General features: G+C 40.5%; 1 protein-coding gene across 2 annotated transcripts; it reads left to right on the top strand.

Annotated features, from left to right (window-relative positions):
* Positions 1-275: 275 nt before the first annotated feature.
* TNNI2 (troponin I2, fast skeletal type) lies at positions 276-14681 on the top strand. Of its 2 annotated transcripts, none has more exons than XM_077460734.1 (6): positions 276-417; positions 3608-3666; positions 7237-7365; positions 10311-10400; positions 13166-13342; positions 14260-14681. In XM_077460734.1, the coding sequence occupies exons 2-6, from the start codon at positions 3628-3630 to the stop codon at positions 14353-14355; spliced, it is 531 nt and encodes a 176-aa protein (XP_077316860.1). In that variant the 5' UTR covers positions 276-417; positions 3608-3627; the 3' UTR covers positions 14356-14681. The 2 variants fall into 2 exon arrangements, with proteins under 2 accessions (XP_077316860.1, XP_077316861.1); XM_077460735.1 differs by lacking the exon at positions 276-417 and adding an exon at positions 3450-3518.
* The last annotated feature ends 943 nt before the right edge of the window (positions 14682-15624 follow it).

The following is a 15624-nucleotide window of genomic DNA, read 5'->3' as shown; positions in this document are numbered from 1 at the left end:
TCAAGAAAAGGACAAGGGGCTTCCCTACCAACACAGGACAACCAACTTGAGACACTGGCAAAACTTTTTTTTTTTTTAAACAAAGGCTGTTTTTCTATGTAATGGGAGGTTAACCTAAAACTAATAAAAAAAATCTTAGGTACTCATCTAGAGGCAATGAAAAAATGTAAGGATTTTATTGACCTAATGCCACAATAAAGCAATCAAAGGGTTAAGATGTCTTAAGATGAGCTGGGGTAGGAGGGCCTAAGTATTTGTGTCTCCTGCCACGTGATTGGCTGGTGGGGGTTTGCATGTCCTTACTGAGCTAGACATCAAATGACCAAGGCTCCCCCAGCATATTAATACCCCCCTCAATGGCCATCACTTACAGTCCAACCCCTGCTTCATTCTGAGGGCTCCGTCCACAAGGGACAGGTAAGAAAAAAGCCAAGCCAGGGAAATAAGGCACCCTAGGGCTTGTGTTACAGCAAAATAATCCTCAGAGACAACTGTATGCACACCATGTATATATTTCAGGGAGCGACAGAATGGCCACAAAACAGCTGGCAAGTGGGCAACTGTTATCTGGCCTTATGTGCCGAGCTTAGACGGACCAAGCCTTGACCATTCCCTAATACCGAGAATACAATAGTATCATATTCCCTATCAACAGATTCTTCTTACAACACCAGTTTCACAAGATTACCGTTTCCTGGTGAAGGACTTGTAGTGTAATAATACATTGCATAAGGGTAGATTTCATATTTAAAATGATTTTAAGGAAGAGTTCATTATTGCTGAAATAACCAACATAAACATATACAATATATATATATATATTGCAATAAAAATAAATCATATGCCAAACAGAAATTACAATTAAATTTATAGTAATTACTGGTCATGATGTTGTATCTCAGGGTACATTTGTATTTATTATTGCTAGCGTAGTCAATATAATCACCCAGCCGATTGGAGATGAGCAGTATGTGTGTGTGTGTTGAAATTGAAATATGTCATTCAGTTTATAGCTAGATGTACAGCTAGATGTACTGTATAACATTAATGGCCGTTCATAAAATTGGAGATTGCATAAAATTAAATTTCTGTTCTTTACTAAAAAGTGCTATTTTGCTAATTACATATCTCGTACACAATTTAAAATGTAGTAGGTTAAGGGTTTATGTATAAGATACAGGTTGTAAGAAAAAAAATACAACACACAGAAGCTGGACATTTTTCAGCTTGCATACGTTTTATAAATGGTCATCATCTTTTGAACCTCTTTTCATGTATTCCTGGAAACCTGAAGCTGGGTAAACATGGGAAGAGACTGTTGTATGGTATGACTTAGTGTAGGGATCATGGCATTTGGAGAGCTGTGTTGGTACTGTAAAAGATCCAACACTTTGGAAAGTTTCATGCAATATGCTGAGTAGATAGATAGATAGATAGATAGATAGATAGATAGATAGATAGATAGATATGGAAAGGAATGAAGAGGTAAAAACTGGTCCTCGTGATGCTGCTTCTCAACCGGCAGTGTGGAATCAAAACCAGCCAGTGATTGTACAGGGATCAGATAGTTCATAATATTCAGATTGCTATACGTCCATCTAGCTACCTTTAGTCTTGATGACCAAAGGCTGTAGCATACCAATTCTTGGCATTCCAGGTTAGAAAATAATGAGTGAAATAAATTACTATTTAGAGTTAATATAATAGCCAAATTTATTATGAGCATGTATACATATACTGTACAAAGGGGTAGATTTACTAAAAATGGCATGCTCAGAATCTGGTGCAGCTGTGCCTGGTAGCCAATCAGCTTCTAACTTCAGCTTGTTCAATTAAGCTTTGGCAATAAAATCTGGAAGCTGATTGGTTTCTATGCAGAGCTGCACCAGATTTTGCACCCTCCAGTTTTAGTAAATCAACCCCAAAGTGTCATAGCTCTTATGGAAAACATTTGTCTTGCTTGTAGATGTTCTCAGTATCTTCAGGGTTGGTGTATTAAGCATGACAGAAGGTCTTTATTGTTCCAGATTCCTTGTTTTTTTTTTTTAAACAGTAGAGCAAAGTCAATATAAAATATCAAGTCAACATTGAAAAGTCAATGGGCAACAGGGTTTTCTCAGTGAATGCAGATCTGTTTTGCTCAGGGAATATTCTCTATGCCTATGGCAAACCAGAATATCCAAATAGGTGTTTTTCTATGCCCAAAAATAAGTTTTCAGAATTATCGGCCACTTAAAGACTTTGCAGCATGTTGGGCATTTAATATCTCCGTAGTTGCGTAGCCAAGCTATTGCTTTTGAATTGGCAACATGACTCATGTAGATGTTTTGTGTATCAGGTGTGGTGTTTCTTGAAAATATCACATCACAAACCTCAGCATGCTGTGGGGTATGCTGGGAATTGTCACTTTGCTGCTATGATTCCGGAGGTTGCTTTAACCCAGTCTTCCTCAACCTTTTCAATGAAAAGGAACCCCTGATATAACTTTCTGATCTCAGGGAACCCCTGCTAAAAATTACTATATCTAAAACTCATGTTACATTAGTGTAATGGACAGTGGGAAGAATGATCCTTACACTTGTGTTCATTGGAAAGAATTACCCCCTTACACATAGCTAAAAAGATCATTGGTGTGAGTGGGAACTTATCTGAGAGGCAGACATTTCTCATTGCTCAAGGAACCCCTAGGAACCTCTTGAGGAACCCTAGCGCTCCATGGAACCTTGGTTGAGAAAGGTTGCTTTAACCAATTGTGTCACATTGCATGTGTAACATACTTAGGGTGCAGATATGAACTTTTTTAGTAGATATATATAAAGATTTTTTTCAGTGTAGGAACTGATTAGAGAAGTAGGATTTCAATGCATGTTGTAAAGGCCTCTTTGTTTACACATTACTTGTAATATTGTACCCAATGGCTTTATGTAATATGTGCAACAGGCAGTAACTTTTTAAAATTAGTAAAAAATCATGGATTAAGCAAAGCTGTACTGCGATTGGTTGATAAGGGTTCATTGCTCTTGTACTTTGTTTTTAAATAAAGTCCAAGGTATTCACCATGGTGACTCTGGGCAGGCACACAGAGCTACTTAGCATTATAAGAGATTACAGTATGTTCTTTATTTGGGGTATGAAATAAGACCTCCTTAAATATGTCTAATGCCAGGATCAAGCAGGAGGAGTATATAATCCTCACTATTTTCACCTGTGCCCTCTTTATGGGCTGGAGGCTGCCAGTGAAGATTTGCTGGGCAGTCACAAGTTGGACGAGGAGAGACAGCTGACGTTCCTTAAAGGTTCTGCAAGATATTTTGGGAAAGTCTTACAGTTTCTCATGCTTCCCATGAGATCGAGTGACTTAAAAGAGGAGGCAGGTGTCAATGTCTCTGGCCCCCCAGCCGCGGTCTATATAGGGGGTAGGGGGAGACTGAAAAAGGAGAAGAGCCAAGGATTCAGTTTAGAACTTCGAGATTTTTGTAGGCAGAAGTCAGGACCAAAGTTTACTCCAGAACTTACCGGTACATGCTGGAGGATTTGTCGGCATTGATACTGTTATAATGCTTGCCTTATATCAGAGAAAGTAATATTCGTGGTGTTTCATTTGCAGGTATCACATAAACCGCCAAGATGTCTAAAATGACAAATTCCCGTAAAACGCACCTGAAGGTAAGCAAAATTGGTGAAGCGGTAGTTGAATGTAACGCATAGGAAAATACGATGTAGGTTAAATTTGTAAATTTAGTGATAGGTTTTCTAATGTAACTCTAAATTACATACACAAACTTGTGATACATATGCACTATAACACCTTTTTGTGCAAACATATGTTACTATGTGTGGGTAAGCATGTGTTTGCAATTATCAGCATTACAAGTCTTGCTTTCTCTTTGCAGTGTCAATGTACATCATTAAAACACACAGTGGGGTTGATTTACTAAAACTAGAGAGTGCAAAATCTGGTGCAGCAGTGCATGGTAGCCAATCAGCTTCTAACTTCAGAGTGTTCAATTACGCTTTGCCAAAAAAAAAAAAATGGAAGCTGATTGGTTTCTATGCAGTGCTGCATCAGATTTTGCATTCTTCAATTTTGGGAATTAAACCCCACAGCTTTATTGCCTAAGGTGAATGCAACCTTTACCAAAGAAACCACCAGCAATTGAGAAAACAGTCATCAACATATTATCAGAATATTATTAATAAATGTTCTTGTTCAATAACTGGAGGCTATAATGGTGTTTCAGAGTTTTTTTTTTTTTAGATTACATATACTGCCTGATAGGTATTCATAGGCAATAATTCATGGCTAAACAACCAATTAAATATCTTTGCTACTAAAAGATTTAACGACCTGTTGCTCATCACCTCATTAGCAGCACAGTGCTTTTAGTGTGTTGTAAATGATGTCATTGTGAGACACATCTCAGTAGTATAGAGATTTAAAGTGTATGTATAGTCAAAACCTTTTTTTCAGGTTTGGATAGAGTAGGTAAAGTGTTGGATAGGGTCGGAAAAGTTATAATCCCTGCCAGGTTTTTAATGCGCTCTGTGCCCCGCTTTGTAGATCTACCTTCCGTATATATCTCCAGTGACTACTGTGATGTGTGTGAAAGTACTGACACATCCAAATTGTTATAGTTGTCACCAGAACAGGAAGTGGGAGTCAGTCTTCCATTGGGGACATCTGTTTCGGGGACACCTGTCTAAGGGTTCATTCACATCTTTTAAGTAATATACACTACGTGCGTTGGTGTGCTGTGGTGCCATTAATTTTGAATGCCCCACCAAGTACCTCCACCCACACATGTTGTGGTGTGGTGCATCAGAAAAAAAATACTTTTTATAGCTTTGTCTGTCTGCCCTGGTACAGTTGCATCACACTCACAATGAATGTGCTGCCTTAAAGTGGGAGAAAATCCCCTAGGTTGATTTTTACCTATAGTTAAGCTTATAATACGGCTTATCTATAGGTATAGTAAATATCTCTGTGCACCGTTTAGAAGATATTTACTTGTGAAGCCGCCAGTGACATCACTGGCGTATGTGTTCTGAAGGAACGACATACCCGTGCCATTCCTTCAGAGCCCTGTGCTGTCAACTGGGACTCATGAATGCGCCGGAGTGATGCCATTGCGGCTCGTCCATTCAAAGGACAAGAGCTGGTGAACCAAGAAGGAAGACTGGGCGAAGATGGAAGTCCTGTCAGCAGTGACAGCACGCCGCTGGAGGGCTTCGTCTTAGGGTAAGATTCACATAATGTGCTAGTATGCGATGCATACTAGCACATTATAGCATTGAATTGCAGGAGGAATTTTTTCTTGTTGCCCGCATTTACTACCTCTTTAATGCAATGCAATGTCGCAGGCAATAAAGCTATGTACCAAAGTGAACAGATATGAACCAACCCTTTGAATTAAGGGCTTCCTCTTACTTCCTGTTGTGCCTAAGGGACCTAATGCAACTGTAAATAGCCCCAGCTGGACATAGGAAACAAAAAAATTACACGCATTTTAGCCCTTTCCTGTTCTATCCAAACGAAAAAAAGTATTTTCTATACATACACAATAATTATCAGCCGGTGAAGGGCTCACCTAGCTTCAAACATTGTACATTTTTGGATTTGTGATGATAGAATACATGAGATAACCATTAAATAGCTGTGATGTACTCCTATTTTTTTTGGGGGGGGGGGGTTGGGGGTATTACATTGGAGGCCTGAGCTCAATTTGGTCAAAAACAGATGGATCAGGGTCATCTCATGTCTGTGGCTATGTTTATTCTTTTAAGTCCTCTTAGGCTGGCCATAGATGGTTTTAATTGTTTCAAATCATGTATGGACAGGCTGAATGTACCAAGTTGATCGATTAATCAACTTGGGTAAAACCAGCCTGCCAGATTCACTTATATCTGTTCGCGGCTGATATAACCGCTAGCAATAATCACTGTCCTCTGCCCTGAGAAAAATCTTAGGAACATTCATACGAAAATTTTAAGAACTTTCAAAAGATTTAATTTCCTTTTAACATTTGATTTTGGAATGAATAGACTTTACCAAAAACCACATACATTGCTAGAAAATTTTCAAGAAACATTTTCCGTCCTGCTCCTTCAAATTTTCTCATCACTGTGGTCGAAAGCAAATGTCGCTTTGACCAGCTAATGATTATAAAAACAAACAAACTTTCCTAGAACATTCTTTTCCTAAGAATTTTCATTCCAAATACTACCCATCTATGGCCAGCTTCAGTCACCACTCTACAGAACCTTCTAGTAATACCACTACTTCTGGTGTATTTGGTGCCGCAATACAAAGAGCATCAGCAATGTTAATGTGTAAGTATAGCCAAACACTTTTCGTTTTTGATAGAGTAGGAAATCGTTTGAATGCTTGCCAGGTTTTTATCGCCGTCTGTGTTGACTTACCCTCTCTACTTGTCCTATTGACCATTAACACCCAAAAATATTACAGCTGTCATCTGAACAAGAGGTGTGGGTAAATCTTTCAATGGGGACATCTGTTCCGGTGACAACTAAGATTGTAATTCTCTGTAGAGCTCTCCACTCCATCTCTGGGACAAGAAACAATGGAAAATATCCCTCAGCTCACGTTCACAATTGGCGGTTGTTGCCGGCAATGGCACCGTTCCAATTGGTGCGATCCTGACTTTGCGGCACCGCACCATTTCCCAAAAATAGTTCCTGTAATACTTTTGGTGACTTTGGTGGGCGATTTGAATAGACATCTGTGCAGGAACCCTCACAGATGTCTGTCAAATCACCCCCAAAGTCGGACTGCATTGCCGGTTTCAAATTGTGCGAGTTCAGCTGAACCCGCACAATTTCTTACCCACATCAGTGTGAACCTGGGCTAATGAGGCAAAAATTTACAGTTTTCAACCCTTCCTTGCTCTATTAAAGACTGAAAAAAAAGTTTTGGCTATACATGCACTTTAAAATATGACTTGGTTAATTCCTTGAAGTAACTTCGCTGTACCAATACCTGTTGCTCTTTGTAGTGCTTATTAAACTAGCCTGTATGTTTTAATACTAGGTGTACTCTAGGTGTACTTGTATGTAAACTCAAGACTTCAACGACTGAGCATCCATACACTAGCTGTACCACCATCCCACCATACTAAAAAACTCAATGCTTTCAATTTTATGCTCCATAACATAATTTACACTTTAAAGTCATTTTAAGTGTGCGGCTTCCTAACACTCTTTATTTTCTTTGGACAGAGCTTGATGCTCCAGGTGGCAAAAGTCGCTCTAGAGAAAGAAGAGGCCGACGCAGCTGCCGAGAAAGAACGTTACCTGTCTGAAAACTGCCCCCCTCTGAGCCTCCCACATTCCTTGCAGGAGCTTCAGGTACCATAGGATTTAAGATTCCTTCACTTTCAGTTAGGAAGTGGTTTCTCATAGATTATTATTGGTGATTTCCATTTCTTACTGAGTAAGACTGACAGCAAGCTTCATTATCAACGTTATTGAGGAAAGATATTGTGCAAAGGAAGCAGTCACATTCTTCTTTTCCTCCTTCCATACATATCAGAGAATGAGAAGGAGGAGGATCTGATTGGTGGCTATGGGTAAAATACTATCCAACACATTTGTTTCTTCTAAATTTTGACCCATCGAAATTGTTGACTTTTCAACATATTGGAACAGGTAAACATTAGATCTCGATTCACATAGTGCTTACAGATAAAGGTGACATGGTTGAACAAATAATGCATGTAATTGATATGGTTATTCATTTTAATTATCTAAATTAACAAAAATGCAGATTTATTATATGGAAAAAGTAAGCACACCCCTATATTTACCACCACTTCAAATCCATCTAATTAGAACCCAGTGTTCCATGTTGAATATGAACGTTCAGAGCCTCATAAATTCTGGTGTTCTCTTTTCTATTGCCATGTGGTGTTATCATGCCATAGACGGTGCAAATGTCTTTCCTGCAACACGGGATTTACATCAACACAGTGTTGGCAGGAGAATCCATCCTGCCTGGCAAATGTTTTCTCCCAGAAAGGGGGTGTGAGCAGGAAGGGGAAGCTGTTCCCGCTGGGAAAAGACAGTGATTAGCGCTAGTGGCTATAGCAGCTGCTTGTGATAATCGCAAGCAAATCCAGCAGGCTGGTTGTACCCAAGTTGATCGATCAATCAACTTTTACATTTAGCCTGCCCAGTAACAGTTCGAATCTCAGTAGGTTCCTGCTGAACAGGCTGAGATTCAAACCGTGTATGGCCGGCCTAAGGCCCTCAGAAAATAAGTTGTGGATGCCTAAAGCTGGCCATCAACTTCAGCACAATCAGCCTGTCAGGTTTTTTTTTGCCTGATCACTGTTGGTGGCTATAACACAATGGGGGTTATTTACTAAAGGAAAATCCACTTTGCACTGTAGATCTGAGGGGGACATGCAAGGAAAATAAAAAACAGTATTTTAGCTTGCAAATGATTGGATGATAAAATCAGCAGAGCTTCCACTCATTTCAGATCTTCCCCTTAGATTTAGAGCGACTGCACTTCCAAGTGCACTTTGAGTGAAAAGTGGATTTGCCTTTCGTAAATAACCCCCAGTGAGTGTTGATGAAGGAATCAAGCAATTTTCTTTCCTTCAACCTGTTGTTGAAGGAAAGAAAATTGCATAATGTATGGCCTGCTTAACAGTGTGACCTGGAATTTAAAAAAAATTCCAAATGATCTGATATCAATCAATCCACTGTCAGGACAATACTCTACAAGTGTCATAGATTTCAAACAATTGCCAATTTGTCCATGACTGGCCAGCCCAGCAAATTAAACCCAAGAGCTGAATGTTTAGACCCCTTTCATACTGCCACGCCCATAGCGTCGGTGGTAAAACGCAGCTATTTTTAGCAGCGTTTTACGGTCGGATTTGCAGCGCATTTCGGCCGCTAGCAATACGCCGCATCAGTGGCATTTTGCCGGCGGTAATGTAGTGTTGCCCCATTTATTTCAATGGGGAGCAGCAGTGGAGGAGCGGTAAACACACCGCTCCTTCACTGCTCCAAAGAAGCTGCTGGCAGGACTTTTCCTGACGTTCTGCCAGCGCAACGCTCCAGTGTGAAAGCCCTCGGGCTGAAAGGGGTCTTAAAGTTGATGTAAACCCTTTTTGCTGACTTTTACCTATAGCTAAGCCTAGAATAAGGCTTACCTATAGGTAGTGGAAATATCTCCTAAACCTGCGCCGTTTAGGAGATACTTCACTTGTAGTGCGCCAATGTGATCATCGGCGCATGCGCTGTGAAGAAACGGACCACCATGCCGTTTCTTCCCCCAGCGTGTGCCGTGACTGATGTCATGCGACTCCGGCCATTCACAGAGCCAGAATCCATGGCCCCGGAAGGAAGAGGGGCGAAGATGGATGCGGCCTGCTCAGGGGACAGTGGGGGCTTTGTTTGCAGGTAAGTGTCATATAATGGGCTAGTATGCAATGCCCATTATGCTTTTCATTTGCAGGCCTTGCGGGGATAAAAAGAGGAAGTAAAACCCATCAGGGTTTACTTCCTCTTTAATTTTAAAAGTCCCCAAGATTCCTAAAATTTCATTCAAATATCTTTTGCAACAGTTTGAGTCAAAGTGCATGTGATCAGAAAGAGATTGCACCAATTCAACCTGCATTAGAAGTGTGTTAAGAAAAAGCCTTTACTTTCCAAAAAGAGTAGAGTAAGGACGGTTATACACGGATCAGTGGGCTGATTTAAATAACTGAACAGATTCCCTTATTCGCACAAGCGAGGTCGTCAGGTCGATGGAGGAATTCTCCCTGCTATGTTATTGTATTCTGACAGCAGGTATTTCTCCACTGTTAAAATACACTGATCAGCACTGCAGACTATATGCTGAAGGCTGATCAATCAAAGATTGCGTTATTTTATCATGGTAACCGACAGTAATTCAGGAGAAGCTTTTCCTTGTTTCCTTATTTTAGTAGATCACCTTTATCTGTAGGCAATGTTTGAACAAAGGTCTACTTTTTGATTATGAACATCGATTTGACCACTCTAATGATTAAAAAAATATTTTTTTTTACAATGAATAATGTTGAACAAAATAATACTTGTGTATACACAGCTTTAGTAAAACATTTTGTACAGTAATTGCTTTTCTAACAGTTGAATCTGTAATTAAAAAAAAAAAAAAAACATTCTTAGTAAATGAACTGAACCCAGTTAGTGCCATATAGGTTTCAATTACTTATTGTGTATAAATCTACAACTGAATTAATGCAGAGTAAACATATTTATTTATTTTCTTTGTTAACTTCCTTATCTTCATCCAGGAATTCTGCAAGAAGTTACATGCCAAGATTGATGTGGTTGATGAGGAGAGGTACGACATGGAGGTCAAAGTCCAGAAGAGCTCCAAAGAGGTACATTTTTTACTTATAAAGCCATGACTTGTTATTGTAATGCCCCGTCCACACGATCAGACTTTCCGACAAGAAAACCGTGGAATTTTGTTCGAAAGGTTGTTGGCTCCAACTTGTCTTGCATACACACATTCACACAAATGTTGGCCAACAAGTACAAACTTAGTGACGTACAAGATGTACGGCGAGCCGATAAAAAGGAGGTTCAGTAGTCATGCGCTACCCTTTGGGCTCCTTCTGCTAATGATGTGTTTGGTGAGCATTGATTCCGAGCATGCGTGTACTTTTGTGAGACGGACTTGTGTACACATGATCGGAAAATTTGAGAACCTGCTAGCCAACATTTGTTGGTGGAAAGTCCAACAACAAATGTTCAATGTGAGCATACACACGGTCGGACTTTCTGCCAATATGCTCACATCCAACATTTGTTGTCGGAAAGTCTGATCGTGTGTACAGGGCATTAGACTGCTTCTGAATTCTTAGAGGAAAACGAGCGGTTGGAAGTGGTTGATGATTTATATGAACAGTGGTTGATAGTATACTCAGCTATAAATCAGAGGAATTTATTAAAGCACTAACAAGGACTGCAGTGAGCTCCAATGCCCAAGTTACTTATTCAAGGATGGCCAAATATGTCCTTACACCTTGTTCTTGGGGGATATTTGCATCTATAGTCACTATTAAGTTGCTTTGACAACCTATTGGATATACATTGATGTGGTCCGATTGTACTGATTCGATTTTAATGATACCACAGCAAAAAACCTGATTAACATGCAATGTTTACTTATTTTTGCTGTGTATATGATTGCATTGGATACCGCTATTTAAAGCAAGTGCTAGGGAAAACATATGAAAGTGTCTCCCATAGATCGGACAACTCCAGAAACCTGCAAATTGGGTCTGATTTCTTTCCAGAGAGTCCTGAAAAACAGGATGCTCTGAGATCCAGTCAGCACCATGGTTGATGGTGTCTTGCAAAACCTATGTGCCTCACTATTAGTTAGTGTGGATACTCAGAGTCATCACTGATATGTCATTAGGAGGTGAGAAGGGGGCAAGCAGTGCTGGTGGATACTTGTATTTGTCACTTATTATTTAGTTTTGGGGCCATTGTGACCCTGTACAAAGAAGCAGACCTAGGTGGGCACATCTGATTGTAAACGTGGGAGGGAGCAGACAGAGCTAGTAATTACATAAATTGGGTTTTGTGCACTGTACAGAGAAGCAGATACAAGCCAATGCATCTGGGAGATGGAAAGGGGCAGGGAGAGCTGGTGCCCATATGATTTGGTTATTTTTTCCTATAATCTAGTTTATGGACAGCCTGCAGCAGCCTTTCTTAACCTTTCCAAATAACTTTCCAGGCCCAGGGAACTCTTTCTAAAATGGTATATATCTACAACACACAATACATTAGTGCAGTGATTCTCAACCAGGGTTCCTCCAGAGGTTGCTAGGGGTTTCTTCAGCATTGGGCAATTTCTGCCTCTCAGATACCCACTCACACCATTGATATTTTTAGCTATCTGTAAGGAGGTAATTCTTCCCAATGACCACAAGTGTAAGGACCATTCTTCCCACTGACCATCACACTAATGTATCATGAGTTGTAGATTTCTAATTTTTAGCAGGGGTTCCCTGAGACCAGAGAACTATTTCAAGGGTTCCTCTGTATTGAAAAGGTTGAGAAAGGCTGCATTAGTGTGATGGTCAGTGGAAAGAATCCTCCTTACACTTGTGGTCATTAGAATAAATTCCCTCTTTACAGTTAGCTAAAAAGATTATTGATGTCAGTGGGATCTTATCGGAGAGGCAGAAATTGCTAATTTCTCAAGGAACCCCTAGTAACCACTAAAGAAACCCTAGGGCTCCATTTAGGTCTACAGTGAAGCAGACCTGGGCAAGCACATGCTGTTGTATCATCTATTTCTTCATTTATCTTGAAGGGGGTGTCATTTTATTGCTGCTGGATTCCCCAATATTATTCCCCCAATTATTTTTTTGTTGTGTTGTGGAAAATCTATAAAAGTAGTACTTGGCCATCATCTGACTTTGTAACGGTCATGGGAAGCAAGCAGAACTAAAAACTCGTTGCTATTTGAACGATATATAAGAAGCCAGCATGTGAATTCATTTGCCAGCAGCCACACAAAATTAAAATATCAGTCATGTAAAAGAAATGTGATGTTGGACAAAGGTGAAGAAATTGTATTTAGAATGTATTTGAAGGAAGCACTTTAAGTTTATTGGTTTCTTGTGTTTTGTTGCTAGGCAGCACAGTGGTGTAGTGGTTAGCACTCTCACCTAGCAGCAATGGCATCGCTGGGTCAAACCCCGACCACGACACCATCTGCCTGGAGTTTGCATGTTCTCCTTTTGCCTGCATAGGTTTCCTTCGGGTACTCCAGTTTCCTCCCACACTCCAAAGACATGCTGGTAGGTTAATCAGATCCTTTCTATAAATTGACCCTAGTATCTGTGTACGTGTTTGTAAGTGCGTCAGGACCCTTCGGGGTAAGACCGCACTATATCAAGATTCAACTCATATAAAGTGTCTGCATTTGTCAAGGAGCATCATGGGTAGGGACAGACAGACAGAGAAATTATGATATATAAAATCCAAATCACTTTCTGGGAAGGAAAAAAGTACAGAACACATTTAGTAAAGTGAACAGAAAACAGAATTGTGCACCTTTAATATACCTTAATAAAAGAATACAAATATCTTAAACTAAAACTTTCTTTGATTCTGTTTGCAGCTTGAAGACTTAAACCAGAAAATCTTTGACCTGAGAGGTAAATTCAAGAGGCCGGCACTCAGACGTGTGCGTATGTCTGCTGATGCTATGCTCCGTGCCTTGCTGGGTTCCAAACACAAGGTCAACATGGAGCTCCGTGCCAACCTCAAGCAGGTCAAGAAAGAGGACACTGATAAGGTGAGACTTCAGTCAAACACACTCCACCATTTTACTGAAAAAATTATGAATAACTATCAGAGTACTCTACCATCTCTAAGAAAAGGAATATGAGCACTGTGTCCCATTATGTAGATTCACCCTCTTTATTTGTCCTGGTGACCATTGTCTCTGGAGCAGCAATAGAGCGGGAATCTTCTAATGGAAACAGTTCTATGAGAGACTTGTTCAATTTCTTTCACTTCCAGGTTTGTTAAAGCACAAAAAAAGAAAGGAATTGGGACACAGATGGCAAAAAAACTGATAGGGGTTTTAATTATTCTCGATACCAGGGGTTTCCAAACTTCCTAAATAAAGGGCCATTTTACTATCCCCCAGACTTTGGGGGGGGGGGGGGGGTGTACCGTGGCCATTGGAAGTTGAAATTATCCAGGCATCAGTTGGAGTAAACACTGCATCTTTATCATTAGATGGAGGCATAGTGCACCATTGTTGGTGTCAGCGGGAGGAATAGTGCCCAATCGTTGGTGTCAATGGGAGCAATAATGCCTTATTGTTCGTGAAAATGTGAGAAATAGTGCCCCGTTCTTGCAACATGAATTATGCCCCATTGTTAGAGTCAGTGGGAGGAAAATGTCTTGCATCAGTGGGAGGAAGAGTACCAAAGAGGTTGGATGAAGGCAAGGAAAGGGCGGCAGTTTGGAGACCATTGCTCTACACTTTTCAAAATAGAAAACCATTTCTTGACTTTAGATATTCTTTGATAGGCCTTAACCCTTTAAAGTCCACATTTTTCAATGAGTTAGCGTGACTCCAAATGTGCGCTACCAAACGGTGGAGCAGAACGTTAAAGGGTTAAGGTATGAAAAGAGCAAGTCAGAACGCATTTCGTAGATGGTTAGAAAAAAGCTAACGCTTGTATATTTCTCTGTCCTCAGGAGAAGGACCTCCGTGATGTTGGTGACTGGCGTAAGAACATTGAAGAGAAATCTGGCATGGAAGGCAGAAAGAAGATGTTCGAGTCCGAGGCCTAAGCCCCTTTACCATGACCTTAGTTATCTTCAACCCCAAGCTGCCAAAGACACCCGCTTCACCATATCACAGCGTTTCCCTGGCAACCCGAGGGTTAACCCCTCTGCTGCTTGGCTTACACATACTTTACGGCAGCCAAGGGGTTAATGAAATCTTACTTCTTCCTTGTACTCTCCTCAATTTAAACCCAAGAGAATGTCTTACAGTATGTTTTGGACTGCTGAGGGGGGCTGCAGAGTTCCCCTCTGTTTAAGCCACAGTCTGGTTCTGCAGGTGCTGTGTTATGTGGACGTGAGAACCGTGTAAATAAAGCTTGTGACGTCCTTTATGGTTTGTGATACCTGATGCATAGGTGACGTCACTTTATTTTGTCGGGGTCACTAGCCGGGTCTCCTTTTTTGCACTTCTATCTGATGTCAGATCTTACTGATGGAACCACCATTGCCGCTGGAAGGAGAAAGCGATTCTGGGGATAAGAAAGCTCTGGGGCTGTGAAGGTGTCTTTCTTGATAACATCAGTAATTACCAGGGCAATGTTTTATGGACAGTTTGGCGTTTATATGTCAAAGCATATGGCGCACACAGGGTAGAAGTTATATATAAAAATGTAAACTTTAGCATGGAGGATCATAGTATAATAGTGATAAATAACACCCATATCTTAGAATATCTGTAAATACTCTTATGGGCTGTGCACACCCAGGGGCCAAATGCATAACAGAATCCCATACCTGTGTGAAAAAGCCAGGATTGATGCTAGCACTGAGAAATTCAGCCCAATAATTCTTTTAGCGTGGAGTGTGCCCAAAAGCATTCATGATCATCAAGAAAGTACACCCAGTGCCCTTTTTGATGCCGTATTCTAATCACACTGTGTGTCTAATTTCTTTGGTCTTTTTCAATCAGTCATAACATGTATACACAATGTTCAAAGTGCTGTATTCAATAACAAGCATTTAGAATTTATCACTTACAGATCTGACTACCGTAAACTTTCATATTATTGGCATTGCCGGATCATTCATAAAGCAGCCTAGGCAGGAGCCCAGGCTCTAGTGCGGTGGTCGCCAACCTTTCGGACCTCATGGACCACTAAACCCACTATTTTGAACCCCGCAGACCAATAACATGAATTATACATGCCTTTTACACACAATTCTCAAGAACTCTGCTAAACCTACCCCCCCCCCCCCCCCAGACTCTGCATCGCACTTGCCTTACAGAAAATCATCATTGGATCTCACCTCCTTATCCAGCTATGTGCTCAAGAC

Source organism: Lithobates pipiens, unplaced genomic scaffold (genome assembly GCF_037356315.1).
Source record: "Lithobates pipiens isolate NorthernLeopardFrog02 unplaced genomic scaffold, aLitPip1_a1.2 Scaffold_10, whole genome shotgun sequence".
In the NCBI taxonomy this organism is placed as follows: domain Eukaryota; kingdom Metazoa; phylum Chordata; class Amphibia; order Anura; family Ranidae; genus Lithobates; species Lithobates pipiens.
The sequence above is the reverse complement of the archived record's forward strand: the minus strand, read 5'-3'. Positions and strand labels throughout refer to the sequence as shown.

Excerpts from the sequence above, each read along its gene's own strand:
- TNNI2 (XM_077460734.1), top strand. The coding sequence starts at position 3,628 with ATGTCTAAAATGACAAATTCCCGTAAAACGCACCTGAAG. Across the intron at positions 7,366-10,310 it reads ATTCCTTGCAGGAGCTTCAG|GAATTCTGCAAGAAGTTACA; the intron begins GTACCATAGGAT and ends ATCTTCATCCAG. Across the intron at positions 13,343-14,259 it reads AGAAAGAGGACACTGATAAG|GAGAAGGACCTCCGTGATGT; the intron begins GTGAGACTTCAG and ends CTCTGTCCTCAG.